The sequence below is a fragment of the Pelodiscus sinensis genome, chromosome 21 (assembly GCF_049634645.1).
Source record: "Pelodiscus sinensis isolate JC-2024 chromosome 21, ASM4963464v1, whole genome shotgun sequence".
In the NCBI taxonomy this organism is placed as follows: domain Eukaryota; kingdom Metazoa; phylum Chordata; order Testudines; family Trionychidae; genus Pelodiscus; species Pelodiscus sinensis.
In genome coordinates this window covers 18,274,158-18,287,954 of record NC_134731.1, presented here as the reverse complement: position 1 = coordinate 18,287,954, position 13,797 = coordinate 18,274,158, and the positions used below count along the sequence as shown (strand labels likewise).

General features: G+C 55.8%; 1 protein-coding gene across 3 annotated transcripts in view; it reads left to right on the top strand.

The window, feature by feature from the left end:
- The window catches only part of HIP1 (huntingtin interacting protein 1), a 116,834-nt gene that overhangs the window by 74,967 nt on the left and 28,070 nt on the right, over positions 1-13,797 (top strand). For all 3 annotated transcript variants that reach the window (XR_012897130.1, XM_075905021.1, XM_075905022.1), the window contains exons 2-5: positions 7,285-7,348; positions 9,755-9,897; positions 9,977-10,033; positions 13,459-13,539. Coding sequence is in view for 2 of the 3 variants with exons in the window: in XM_075905021.1 (XP_075761136.1) it covers positions 7,285-7,348; positions 9,755-9,897; positions 9,977-10,033; positions 13,459-13,539 (345 nt within the window). In the remaining variant the exon portion in view is untranslated. The remainder of the gene's footprint in view (positions 1-7,284; positions 7,349-9,754; positions 9,898-9,976; positions 10,034-13,458; positions 13,540-13,797) is intronic.

Genomic DNA, 13,797 nt, shown 5'->3' with positions numbered 1-13,797 from the left:
GTGGCAAAATCAGTTTTTTGTTGGTGCTGGGTTGTCAACATCAGCATTAGATAACTAGCAACACAAGTTGCTGCAGTTTGTTAAAACACAAAAATAAACACGAGTGAGTGGAGAAGCATTGTGACCACGTGAATTCATCCACTCATGCGTATTACCACTGTTTTCACCAGCTTATACCTCTGCACGAAGTAGTCTGCCACTTGATTATTTTCATCTTATTTCAGGGACGGTTATTCAAAAAACGTTCCCTAAAAAAATTGTGCTATTGTGAAAATGTGTTACGCGGGCACGTGTTAAACGAGTAATTACTGTACACTCCATGTACAACAGAATCAGGGTCTTGTGTCAACACTAGCTCTGGACTGAGGCAGAATACAGTTAAAAGCCCTGCTGTGTTCTGAGCCTAGCTGTGAACTCACACCAGCCTGGAACCCAGTTATGGGGATGCTGTAAAGTTTTGATTCCATTACAGCTCTTAACTATGTTGTAACCCTGTCCTTTGGCACAGTTATTAGGCTTGTTGCAAAATGGAGTCTGAGTCACATGGGCTGATAAGCGTTCTACTCTCTCTTCCCTTTCAGGGTGTCTGAGTTGCTTGCCTCATTGCTTGAAAAGAGGAACTGATGTGGAACATCTCTCCTTCAGAAAAGCAGGATGCATGCAGTGCTTATGAAAGCTGCTCCCTGCAGAGGAGCTGATAGCACCCGATTGGCTGGCGCTCTCAGGCAACCCCCTGCTGTAGGGAACAGACCTTTCGCTTCCAGATTCCCCCCTTGCTGGCTGTCCCAAGGCTGACTACGGTTTCAGCCAGCTGTGCCAGGGTTCCTGTCCACACGGTCTTGTTGTAAACATCCCAGGTTGTGAGATGCTCCAGGGCCATCCCAGTTCTTAGAGGCCTGTGGGCACTGAGAACGGGTGGGCTTCCCAGAAGCCAGCACAAATGCTCCTCTGCATTCATGTCTAGTCTTTAACAGCCTGGTCAGGAGAGATGCTCTCCCCACGGAGCCCAGCCTGACACACACACACAGCTGCCTTGGAGAGCGAAGCATCTTCTAGCAAGTAGGACAGGATTAAAGTGAACCAGGAGCTCCCTGGTCAACAGAGCTAGGCAGGGAACTCTCCCAGAGTGGAACCAGTGGCTGTGAAGGGAGGCAACTAGAGGAGCTGTTCATCAGTGAACATACCAAGGTACCTTTCCGCCACTGCCTAAAACTAAGGCAATGGAGCAGGCATCTCTTCTTCAGCTTCAGGGAAAGGCTCTACTCGGGGGGGGGGGGGGGGGGTGTTAAACTCCTGCCTGGGAGTGCCTGAAATAGCCACCTGTTCTTTCCAGTGGAGTTGCTTGCAGCGGAAAAGTCCTTACCCTGGCTGGCTGGCTGAGGGCCTATCAGTCAGGGAGCTGGACGAAAGGCAGGGAGAGGAGGGTTATTTTGTTTTTCAGACTGAACACGATCTGCTGTGAGATACCTTAGCCCTTTTGGACTTAGTTTTGCAGCACTAATCACTAGGGCTAGATGTGTACCACGCATGCTAGCTGTGAGCATGGTGCTGTCCTTGCACTACATCCCTTTGAGTTGCCCCTTCTGCCTGCTCCACAGCTAGCAGCTCCAGCCCCTCTGCCTTCGACTGCAAATGCCACGCACATTGTCCAGTCCTGAAGCCTTTGGCAGTTAGGGACCCTTTGGCTTAGGAACTCTCGGAGGATGTAACGAGTCCAGGGGGAAGTGCTGAGACATGATGAACACTAGTTACATCCAGTGGTTTTGAATTGGCATTGAATTGGGTTGCTTTGCTGAATGAGGAACCCACGGTGCGTACAGGAGACCACTGCAGTGAGAGCAAATGTAGTCACAGCCTGACTGAAAAGAGCAGCATGTATAAAGCCCAATGCGTCAACCCTCTGGAGTCCTTCGCTTATTAAAGGCAGAGGCCAGGTATGTCTCTAGGCTTAGCTTCACCTGAAGGTGAAGGTTCTACTGGCTTTTCGTTGCCTTACATGACTGCTTCTGCCGATGCTGGTCTGCTGTCTCTTTCTCAGACTGAAGGCCTTTGCCTGGTCTGCACCAGATTGTCTCGCTCTTGCCCTGAAATAAGGTCTCTGGAGGTGAGATGATCGATACAAAATAACAAAGGCTGATCCGGTTGTGTGCAAACTCCAGCGCTGTCAGTTTGCATTATCCCCTCTGAAGCGAGGAGTCACTTTAGAGGCCCCTGGTTCCCCAAGGCTTCCTCTCCAGGTGCTCTGTCAGAAGGCTCTGAAAAGCTGTGAACTTCCACTTGTTTCCTTGTGGCTGTAAATTGGGCACACGAGAGGGGGGGGGAGCTGCCCGTTCTGCATTGTCTTCCCTAGCTTGTTGATCTGTTAGGGGATCTTCCTTTAAAGAAAATTCTTTCTTAACCAGAAAACCCAGTGGGAACCAGCCCTGGAATTTTTATCTTGGAATTTAGCTTCCAAATTGGACCGAGGACAGTTGTCATGCTTTAGGAACAGAGGGCTGAGGGGCCTTAGCAAGGTGCAAGACGGAGGCATTTAGGGAGTGTTCCTGCTAAGCTGCAGGGCAGCGGAGGCTCAGGGCAGACTGGGTGGGGCTGATCAGTCACCTGTGGAGCTGGGCTGGTCTCAGCTTAGAGGGAACACTGCATTTGGGAGGTGCTGCTTTCCCGCCACCACCACACTTTTTCTCCACATATCAGAAGCCTGGAGAGGTCATCAGGGCTGGTCTGTGGACTCGGGGATTGGCCAAGAGACTTCCTGGGCGTGTGGCTGCAGAACTCTGCCTGCATTTAGTGCCCTGCTTCCCGCAGGAATACACTCAGCATTTCTTTGGCTGCCTTGCCCTTTGGGGGGGATGTGGGAGGAGCTTCTGGGATAAAGCATGCTTTCCCGTGTGTTGCTGCTGATAATTGCCTCTCCGGAACCAGCCTCAGACAGAGCTGCTGGAGCAGGAAGTGCTTCACAATGCTTCTCTTTCAGTGGCGCTGAAAGGGCCCAGCCCTTTGCAGTCCAGGAAGCTCCTGGCCTTCCGAATTCTGAGTCCCATGCACATTCTTCCTTCGCCTTCTGGGAAAGAGCACGCCTCTTGGAGGCGAGAAAAGGAGGCTCCCTGTGCCCCGGGCTCCCTGGCTTTCACTTGCTGCTACACACAGCCAGGGAGCACAAACCACAGCTGCACTGAGTCCCTTTCAGCAAGGCCGTTTCAATGGGATACTGTCTCCACTGCGCTTGAAGCCTCAATCAGGCAGCAGCATCAGGGGCTCCTGTCACTGCTGCTTGTGTGCTGTGTAGAGGTGGGACATTGAATCCCACGGGCTCAGAGAGCAGTGTATGGTACCCTAGATGCTAAGGCTCCAGGCAGCCCTGGCTCATTGCGTCCCCGTCGGATTAGGTGGCAGAATTGAGGAGGGGTGTTCTGGCACAGAACTTTTGCTTAAAAGCTAGTTGGCAACAGCAAGATCTGAATGCTGCAAGCAGAGTTGAGATTTTACTCTGTCTAAGCTCGGCATTTTCAGGTCCTTGATGACTGGTCTGAAATGTTTGTGTGAAGAAAATCTGTTCAGCCTTATTTGAGTTAGTGGAGTAGCTCCCTACCCCACCCTACAGGTCCTAGGCTCTGCCTTCTCTGTGAATATTTCACTCCCATCTACAACTGCCTGCCTTTTTATCACACTGCCCTCTGCGGTTAAGCAGCCTCCTCTTCCTGAGGGACATTTGGGACTTGGTGGGAGGTGCAGGTTCTCCCTTTTGGGAGTCTGGCCATTCGAGTAGGTGCCGAAATGGATTTAGGGTGGCTCAGCGCTTGGAATGAATGCACAGTCTGATGGTCACACACTTGGTTAAAGGTCCTGGTCTGGCTATTTGAATTAGCCCAACCAAAACCCCGGGTGCTTTCTTCCCTCACACGTTGGGGAAACACCAGCTGATCCACTCTCGCTGGCCTGTCTCGGATTTGGTTGGACAGCTTTAGATTTCACAATCCACTGGTCAGAGCTAACTGCTGGCTTCCTTCCTTTGTGAGGCTTCTTTTATTTTCTTCATTCATCGCAGTGCTTTGAAAAAGCCAATACAAACAGCGCTTGCGAGGCTGGAACAGCCAGGTTGCGATTTTCTAGGCATTGACCAGGGTTGCTGCAGGATCGTGCCAGCACATGAAGCCTTTGGCTGCTCAAGGCAAACCCTCAAAGCCTGCTGCTTGTGTTAGAGGGCAGGCAGTGAGCTGTGCAAGCTGGATCTGTGTGCCCCTTGGACCAGTGCCGGAGACCCCATCCGAAGCTGCATGGTTCATCCCTCCCACTGTGTGGTTCCTGCATGTCGCTGCTTTCTCGATGCAATGGCAATGAGCTGCGGGAACGGGGCAAACGGTGTTTTGAAGGTTTCACTTGGCTCCAGCTGCTACCCTGTGTTCTTGTGCCTCAGGACATCACTGAGCACGAGCCGAGCCGGCGAGAGGGGAATTTCCCCAATAGCCAGGCTCTTCCGCAGTTGTCCACTGCAGGGCTTCTTTCAGCATCCTCTAAAGCATCTGGTGCTGCTGGGTACTGAGCTGGGGGGAGCTCTGGTGTGCTCCAGTTTGGGAGTTCCTGTGCTGACTAGTTCCCTCCCATCACCTGTCCATGGAACTGCTCCAAAGGGAGCTCAGTGTGGCGCAGGTGTAAGCGCTGAGCTGCTCTGAAAGGTGCTCAAGGGAGGGGTGGGTGGCGAGGCTGTGGAGCCCAGGAGGGGAGGTAGAAGAGAACAGGGACCATGGAGCAGAGGGCAGGCAGGCATCTCGACCCGGGCATGTGCCTCTGAAGGACTTCCGAATGGCTGGCCAAGCCTCAGAAGCGCTGCAGGTTTAAAGGCACCCTGAAAAACTGGACAGTGAATCGCGCTGGGGCATTGGGTGATACTGTGACTGTGTTCCACAGGAGGTCGGAGGAGATTCTCTAGAGTCTCTTCCAGTCTCAAAATCGATGCATCTGCACCTTAAAAATCCGAAGCACCTTTCTCCCAGGCTGGCTCAGTTTTCTTCCTGTGCTGAGAGGTCCTGATGAGCCACAGTTCATCTGTGCGTGCCTTGCATGAGACACGAGGGCAGGAACCTTTGCACAGTGGGTGGATGGGGGGTTTCAACCTTCAAAGGACACCTTTGCAGTATTAGAGTAATTGTGATCTGGGGGTGAAACTGGAGGCTTTGGTACCTGTCAAAGCTAGACTGCTGCAAGGGCAGAGAGATGTTTGCCATAGCAGCATGTGGCCCTGCTTTGTCGTGCAGTGTGTAACTACAACAGCCCTCTGGGTGCTCTCTTCTGCTACCCTCCTTGCTAGTGGTGTTTGCAGTGTGAGGGAGCCACCGTGGGGCTGTCCTGAGACAGAGGGTGTCAGTAACAGTCTGCCTGTAAGTACAGCAGGTATTAGGAGGGAATTGGTCCCACCACTTCAACTGGCTTGAGTAAGTAATTATCTCCTGAGTGTGCTGAGCCCACTAATGTACTATGCCCTCTGCAGTCACATCTCTCTGGCATGCTGCAGCTTACAAGTGCCCTGCTGGACTGCACACCAGTGACTCCAATTTAACTAAGTGGGTTTCTAAATTGGTTTAGTTAAATCAGTGCAAGTCCCTGTGTGAAAATGGTGAAATCAGTTTGAGTAGCTTTGAAATGGATTTAATTAAATCCAGTGCAGCTTTGCTGCGTAGCCTGGGCACGAACTTCACAGCATCCTGAGAGAGAGGTCAGGGCATTGGAAATAGACACAGAGAGGGGAACCAGCCCGTGCATGGCCACATTGTTAATCAGCAGCGTGTCGGGGGATGAGGGTCCCTGGGACATACTGACTCCCTGGTTCACTACCACAGCTCGGTGGTGGTCTCTGTGGTCATCTATCTTGGGGACAGGTCTGCCCTGCCTAGGCTGAGCTAGCCTAGTGCGTCATGGAGAGCAGAAGGTGAGCTTAGGGTGGGCACCTCCAGGCTGGAGTGAACTCTGCACTAGGGATGTTATCGACTAGTCTTTTAGTAAATGCTTATCGGATAGTCAGTCGATTTCCTCCACACACTTTTGCTGCCTCTATCCAATGGGGGGGGGGGAGGTACTTCAAAGTAGCAGTGCCCTTCCTGCCGCAGCGAGGGGACAGCAGTGATGTGCCCAGTGGGGAGTTGAGCTCTGGGCTCTGGAGGCCAAGTGGATTAGGGACAAGTCCCAGCGTGGGGAAAGGTGGGAAGGGTGTAAGTGCGCAGGGGAGAACCCATCCAGACCCCTGAGAGGGTGAAAGCAGGAAGGAGGAACTCGCATTAACTCTCCGAACGCTGTCAGGAGGGAGCAGTCGGAGCCCTGCTCCTGCGGGGGAGTCCATCCTGAGGCAGTCTCCGGCACTGGGGCTATCTCGGCCCCTGTTGAGCTGGGCTGCCAGAGCACTTTCCTGGCTCGGTTTTGTTGGCAGGGGCAGGGACTTGTCTGATTTGGAAGCCCAGGCACCTAGCAGGCTGTGAGCCAAGCCACAAGTTGCATGGCGGGTCCGGAGAGGGGTGTCAGTCAGACAGAGGGCCCCTCCTGCTGCTGTCCCCTCTCCTTCCCTTGTGCCCCCCAGCAGCGGGGGAGGGGGCTTGGCCCAGTGGTTTGGGAGTTTATTGCTTCCCTGTGCATGCCTGCATGGAAGCTGCGCGACTGCAGCCCTCTTGGCTCCCCCTCTTTGGGAAAGGTTCATGGGGCGGTTCCTGCCTTGCCTCGTTCCCAGGAACTGATGGACAAAATGTGGCCTGTCCTGGAACTCCCCTTCGTCCCTGTCCTGGGCTCTGTGACCCCGGTTTGCCTTTGAAACCTACTTTGCCAGCGCTAGAGCTATAGCCACCTCCTCCCACGTGCGCCAGGGGATCCAAGGGCCGGTTTCCTGTGTGCCCCACCAGGACTGGACCCTGGGCAGCTGCCCTCTGCTTTTGGCACTCCCAGCCCTACCTTGGGTCTGACTCTGGCTTTGTTTCACTTGGCCTTTTCCTCACTGCAGAGGGGCAGGTGTGTGTGTGGGGCGGGGCGGGGGGGATTGTTTGTGGTCCCTGCTTAATTGAATGGTTATTGTGCTGAGTAAATGAATCCTGGCATCGGCTGAGCATGGCAGCTCCCAGGAATGCATTCGGGAATCAGCAAGTCCAGCTGGCAGGGGAGGGCAGCGCTGTCCAGAGACAGGCGCCTGGGTCAATACCAGCCTCCAATAGGTCAGGAAGCAAAGAGAGCTGGGTACGTGGTGGTGGGAGGATTTGACTCCGCCTGTGACCCTGGCCACTAATGCGCACACCCCTCTTCTCTTTCCAGACCGTCAGCATCAATAAGGCCATTAACACACAGGAAGTGGCTGTCAAGGAGAAACACGCCAGAAATATCCTTTTCAGAGCTGGCCGCACGACAAGCGCGAGTGGAGAGAGGCTGAGGCCAGGTGGAGGTGCCACTGTGGAAGCAGGCAGAGACCAGCTATCCCAGCAAGAGCCCCTTGGGGATCCCCTCTCCTGACTGGAGGGAAAAGGCTGAATGCCCCCGGGACCCCTCTGCCCAGCCGGGGGAGGGGTGGACGGAATGGCCCTAGTGGGCCAGGAAGGGTGGTGGGAGCGACTCAGGGTGGTGCTACACCTTGCTCTCTGCCTGGCGGCGCCCGGGAGCAGCAGTGGTGGGAACGGTTGGCGTGGAAAGGCCCAGCCACGCGGCGGGGCTGCAGCTGCAAGCAGTGGGCGAGTGGTGTCGTTCCTCGCTGGCTCCCTCCTCCCGAACGGGCTTTAGTGCACTGCAAGTACCAGGTGCACATAGCCTGAGCGACGCAGGGCTGGCTGGTTAAGATCCCGCTGGAGAGGAATGTGTGTTCTGGCAGCTCTGCCGCTGGCAGCGAGCCAGCAGTGTGCAGCAAGTGCAGCTCCGTGTTGGTGCACTCTGCAGGGAGCGTTTGGCTTTTTGAACCCGGGGGATGTTCTTCCACTGCCTCTGCCTCATCCAGGGCTGGGCCAGGCTGGGGAGCTGGAGACTGGTGGGACCTGAGATCTGGAGCTGTACCTCCTGGGCCATTGCTCTCGAAGCTTGGAAGGGCTCAGGAGGAGCAATACCCGGTAGTGCTGGGGCTGGGGGGCTGTTTCCCCAGCTGGAGACACCAGGACCCCAGACCAGCCTGGGCTCAGGGACAGACCTGAAAGGCCTAATTCTCCTGGTGCTCTTGTGGTCAGCCCCAGTGTATGCGTAGGGGGATCTCCCTGGGTTCTCTGGAGGGAATGGGGGTGGCACTGGAAGGAGAGACTGTTTGGCTTGAACCCCCTTGGGATGATGTTTCCCCAGACCTGAGGCCGTGCTTTGGGGCCTCTCACTGGGGGAGGAAGAAGAGAACGGGCCATGCCAGCCATTTGAAGTTCTTGCTGCCTGGCTGAGGCTTGAGCTCTGGGCTGCAGCGAGTCTGTCTGGTGTGTGGGGAGCTCAACAGGCAGACTGGGAGCTGCTACCCTCATTCCACCTGCTTGCAGAGAAACACTCCAGGGTCTCAAAGCAGCAGCCCCCTTGATTGCTAGGTTGGTGGGATATCTGTTGGGGGCTGTTCCCAGGCTGGCTTTCTGCAGGGATTGATGCAGGCCCTTTGCTTTTCATCTCAGGCCTGCTTGAAATGGGAAAGCTGCTAGTGTGGGCCATCCCAGGCCCCAGAGAGAGCCCCACTGCAGCCCTCTTGGCTGTTAGCTTCTTGATGCAGCTAGCTGTCTGCTGCCGCCCATCCCCTTCCCAGCCCGTAGCAAGACGTAGCGTGGTCGTTCTGCTTCCCCTCACGGCAGGGCTCTGTAGGAACCAGCCCTGCACTGGCCTCACGCAATGGCCTGTAGGCAGATCACTCCCAGGCACTGAGTGCATTCCCACCTCCTCAGGTGTATGGGCCATGAGATCTAGGGCCACCTCCCTGCAAGGCAGCCTGACAGTGGGGGAGTGCAGATAAGGCTGGTGTCCGGGAGGTGAGTTCAAGCCTCGCCTTTTCCACTCGTCGCTGCTTCTGTGTCTGTGCATTGCAAAGCCCTTATTCCTGAGCCAGGCCTCAGCCCCGTCCAACTAGAGCAGTAAGTGTCCGCTCCCCTGTGCACCACGGCACACGAGGCAGGGTGGGATGGAATTTCAGTCCTTGGTCTAGCACACGTCATCCCTGCAGCCAGACTGCCTTCCAGACTGGCTGTCCTCTCCGCAGCACCCCCTGGGTCCATTAAACCAAGCATCCCTCCCTGAGCCAGGAATTGAACTCAGTCATCTTCCCCCTGTCCCTTTGCTCTAGCAAATAGCGAGTAACCCACTGGCAGGGCGTCTCCCCTTTCCCCTCTGCTCCTCTCCTGGGCAGGAGCTGGTGCTGGGTCCCAGCGCTCTGGGCTGGGGCTCCGAAGGCCCAGGCATTAGGCCCTGCTGATGGAGGCAGGGGTGTTTACGGTGGAGGGTTTCTGGACAGTTCCAGCAGGATAGAGAGCAGCCACAGGTGCCAGCAGCTCTGTTTGCTGGCTTTGGTTAGGAAGCATGTTACAGGCTGGTGCCCTGAAAGGATCCAGCTTCTTTTCCCCACTGCAGCAGGGCCTGTGCACGTCAGGTACCCCATGCCTTTTGCTGATGCACGCTGCTTGTCTCGTTTGGTGGGTAGGAGCCTCTCCCTAGGATGGGAGCTCCTGTTTGCTCTCTAGCCCTTCACAGTCTCTGGGATCCATCTTGGGGGCAGCCAGCAAACCGCGCTGTGTCCCTTCTGCATGCTCTGAGCTAAGGCCCTGGCTTTCCTTAGCATGCCTCGCACCATGCATCCTGGGGACCCACCACGAGAAAGGAGCCCAGACCTTCTGGTCCGTCGTGAACCGGCTGCCCCTCTCCAGCAACGCTGTGCTCTGCTGGAAGTTCTGCCACGTGTTCCACAAACTCCTCCGCGATGGACACCCAAACGTAGGTGCAGGCGTGTCTGGGCACCGGCGGGAGAGGGGGCACAGCAGGGATACTGATTTCCTCGTGATTTCCCTTCCAGGTCCTGAAAGATTCGGTGAGGAACAAGAACGAGCTGAGCGACATGAGCAGGATGTGGGTAAGTGGCTGGCAGGCCATGGGGGAGCTTCCCGCTGGACACCAACTGGCCTGCATGCTGGGCTGTACTTCTTAAAGCGGGTGGGGAACCCTTGTTTGGGTCGGGGGCCATTGGCCCACAAAAAAATCAGCAGGGAGCCACAGACCTGCAAAGCGCCCACCAAAAACCAAAGCCCTCACGGATGTGGCCCCCAACTGAGAAGCAGGAAAAGACTCTCCCCTCAAGTTAGGTTCCAGCCACATGGGTGGGGAGGTGCCAGGGCTCAGGGTTTGCCCCTAGGGTGGATTAACTCTTTTGGGGGCTCCCTTAGGCTGTGGGGGAGGGCCACAAATGAGGGTTTCAGTGTGCAGGAGGGGGCTACTGGGGTGTGGGATCTGGACAGGAGGGAGGAAGGATGCAGAGGTGGGGTGTGGAGGCGGGGCCTGGGCAGGAGGGGGCAGGCGTTTGAGGTTCATACCCGGGATGTAAGAGTTTAAGCAGTTAACCGATACACTGACACTTATCGGTTTCTCTTACACTCCGCCCTGCAGGTGTGCAAAGACTCCCACCCACCAGCCCCACTCCTGGGGAGCCAGCTGCTACCCCGGACTGCAGGCTCTGCTATACTGCGATTCCCGGCCAATGGGAGTGATGGGGGGCAGTGCCTACTGTGATTTCCGGCCAATGGGAGTGATGGGGGGCGGTGCCTACTGCGATTCCTGGCCAATGGGAGTGATGAGGGGCGGTACCTACTGCGATTTCCAGCCAATGGGAGTGATGGGGGGTGGTGCCTACCAGGCAGAGCCCAGGGCCACCTTGATCACCCAGCACCAGTTTGCACGAATGCAGGCTGGGAGCCTCATCTCACAGGCTGGGTGAAGGCAAGCCGCAGGCCAGAGGTTCCCCCCTCCATCGTAAAGGCAGAACAGCAGGCCCTGGTGATGGCTTGCTGGGTACTTGGCACCCCTGCCTGAAGGCTACCCGGAGCGTGTCTTGCCGTGGCTGGAAGCCTGTATCTCGCAGCACAGGCTCAAGCTGAAGCTGGCTCCCATTGTCAGCCTGATTGGCATCTCCCCCAAGAGATCCCAGCTCTGGCTCCTTGTGCTCTGGATGGCCTGACTCTGGGAAGCAGGGGGCAGCCGGTGGTTTAAAGTCATGGATGCTGGGAAATGGAGCTCGGCTTGGTCTTCTGGAATCCTGGCTGCTCGTTGCTCCAGAATGGCTTGGCCTAGGCATGCCAAATCTGTCTGGCCTTGCTGAGGGGGCCCAGCCGGAGAGATTGTGCTGGGCCGAGTGTTTTACAAAGAATATTTATCGTGATATAAACAGAACTCCTGCTGCTGGGCCCAGCCAGAGGTGGGGTACTAGACAGCAATGGGGAGTTGCACTGTCACAAGGGCAGCTGGGCAGGAGCCTGTATTTGCCCATATTAACGTAAGGAGGGGGCTCAGTAGCCTTGTGGAGACGGGTCAAGGAAGGAAGCAAGTGGAAGGAGAATGCAAGGAGACGGGGTGTTGAACATTTTCGTGTAGCTCTTCCATTGCCCCATGCTTCTTCCACCAAGCCCAGATGCTGCCCAAGGGGTTTCATGCAGATCTCCCGGAGGCTTTCTAACACCCGGCGAAAGGAGCCCTGCTTTGAACCTCTCCGAGTCCTGGAGAGATTCTAAATGGAGCCGGGCTCCTCTCTGCAGCGCGCAGGCCCGGCCTCAGGCTGAGCAGGGGGATCCATTTCCAGTAGCAGGGGCTGGATAAGAACTTCATAAGAGCAATGTGGCAGGAGAGGTAAAGTTGGAAGTTCATCTCACCGGACCCCAGCAAACACCCAGACTATTTCCCTAGCTGCACAAAACGGTGCCAGTGTCTCGAACGGGTGCTGGCCTGTGCCAGGCTGTGGAGAAATGGGTTGCAGGCAGATGAGCAGTCTTGCCACAGGCCAAAGATGAATTCACTTGCTGCTAATAGGCTAAGCCTGTCACCACAAGGGCACCCGTGGGCTGGACAGCACAGTTCAATAAGTAACAACAGTAGTTCTCAGTGGCTCTGCTGCAACCCCCTCCCCGACCACGGTTTGGGCAGAATGGGGAGCTGGAACTGAGCAGCGCTCATGAAAGGGATTTAGACAGGAAGGCAAATGAAGCCCATTTGTGACTGGGCAGGGTGCACACCTAGATGGATGTGCAGGCAGAGTTTTGCATGCCTGCGCGCGCGTGCGCGCACACACACACACACACACACAACGTTGTGTCTTGTGGTGAGTTCAGTCTCTTCTTCGCTGGGTTTCATTTATTGGGTTTTTCCCGGCTATCGCAGGGCTGCTATGCTAATAAATCTGGCAGCAGATTTCCTGTGCTTCCAGCACATTTCTGCTTACCCTCCCTCTCCCCAACCCCCACGCAACTCCAGCCACTCTCCTCAGCCAGGGGCAGAATTTGGCATGTCTCTTTCTTGCTTTGTGAATTCTTTCCCACCCTCCTCCCTGGGCAGCAGGCTTTCTGCATTCCCTGTCTGCCGTGATTAGCATTGGTCATGTGCATGTTGCTTTGTCACTAAAAACAGGTCAGTAGCCACCTCATCTCTGTGTAAGTTCGTCTGAGCCGTGTGCCTCTGGCTGGCTGTAGAACCCCTGGAACCGGGGGAGCACAGACCCGCGGGTGCAGGAAGGGGCCCGCTGGGACCTGTAACTTGTCAGGCTGGAGGAGTCACCTGCCCCCAAAGCTAAGCATGCAGGTAGGGCCAGATCCAGCCTCCGCTGCACATGAGGAGCGCCCATTGGTTTCAATGGCAGAGTTTTGCAGTCAGTATGAATTGTGACGTTAAATAAAAGTCCAGCCGGGTATTTAAATTCCCTCCCCCATTCCGAGTTGGGGTTTAAACCCAGCCCTGGAGAAGCAGGAAACGTACAGTTGCAATGCTGGTACCAAAGCCAGATGGTCTGGTTAGGCATTCAGCCAGCACAGCAGCTAACCTAACTGAATGCTGCTTGGTGGAGGGGCCCTGCCAGTTAGTCCTGGATTGAAGACAGCTGCTGCGTACCTCACCAGACCCGCCAGAGGCTGGCTGAGCCTCTTCCCCCTGGTGTTTTTTAAACATCACTTCAAGAGCTTCAGGGGTCTGTTGGGAGTAGAGGTCAGATGTCGAGACCTAACTCCTCCGGGCCTTATCGTGTCAGAGACGAGGGTACATACCAAGGTGGCAACACCCACTTGCCAAGATGCATCCTAGTACGTGGCTGCTGTTCTCCAGTGGGTGGGAGGAGATCCCAGATCTGTGATCCCTGGCTTCATGCAATAAAGATTCGTTCCCTAGTTTCTGAGGGCATTGTGGATGCTGCCAGCATCTGCAGTTGTGAGGGTGCATCCCCTGGCCTCCCAGCGCAGCCAGGGACGGGCCTCTCGCCAGCGTCAGCCTCACAGGCCTCATGTTCTGCTGTCTCCTGTTCCACAGGGTCACCTGAGCGAGGGCTACGGCCAGCTGTGCAGCATCTACCTCAAACTGCTGAGAACCAAAATGGAGTTCCATACGAAAGTAAGGATGCCCCCCTAACTCCCCAGCGGGCCAGGCCCTTGCCCTGCTCCATGCAAGTGAGCGAGGCTGTTGGGGTCTCTGGCAGCCCCACCCGTTCAATCCCCCCAGTGTCCGTTCTGCTCTGAGTGAGGCTGGGAAGTGGAGTCGCTCCAGGTACGTCTACACTGCATGTGATGTGGAGCCTGGGTGTGTGGTCCCCGTGGTTCAGCACCACGCTGCAGTGGAAACATGGGATCGCAGTTGTTGGCCCTGGTCTCA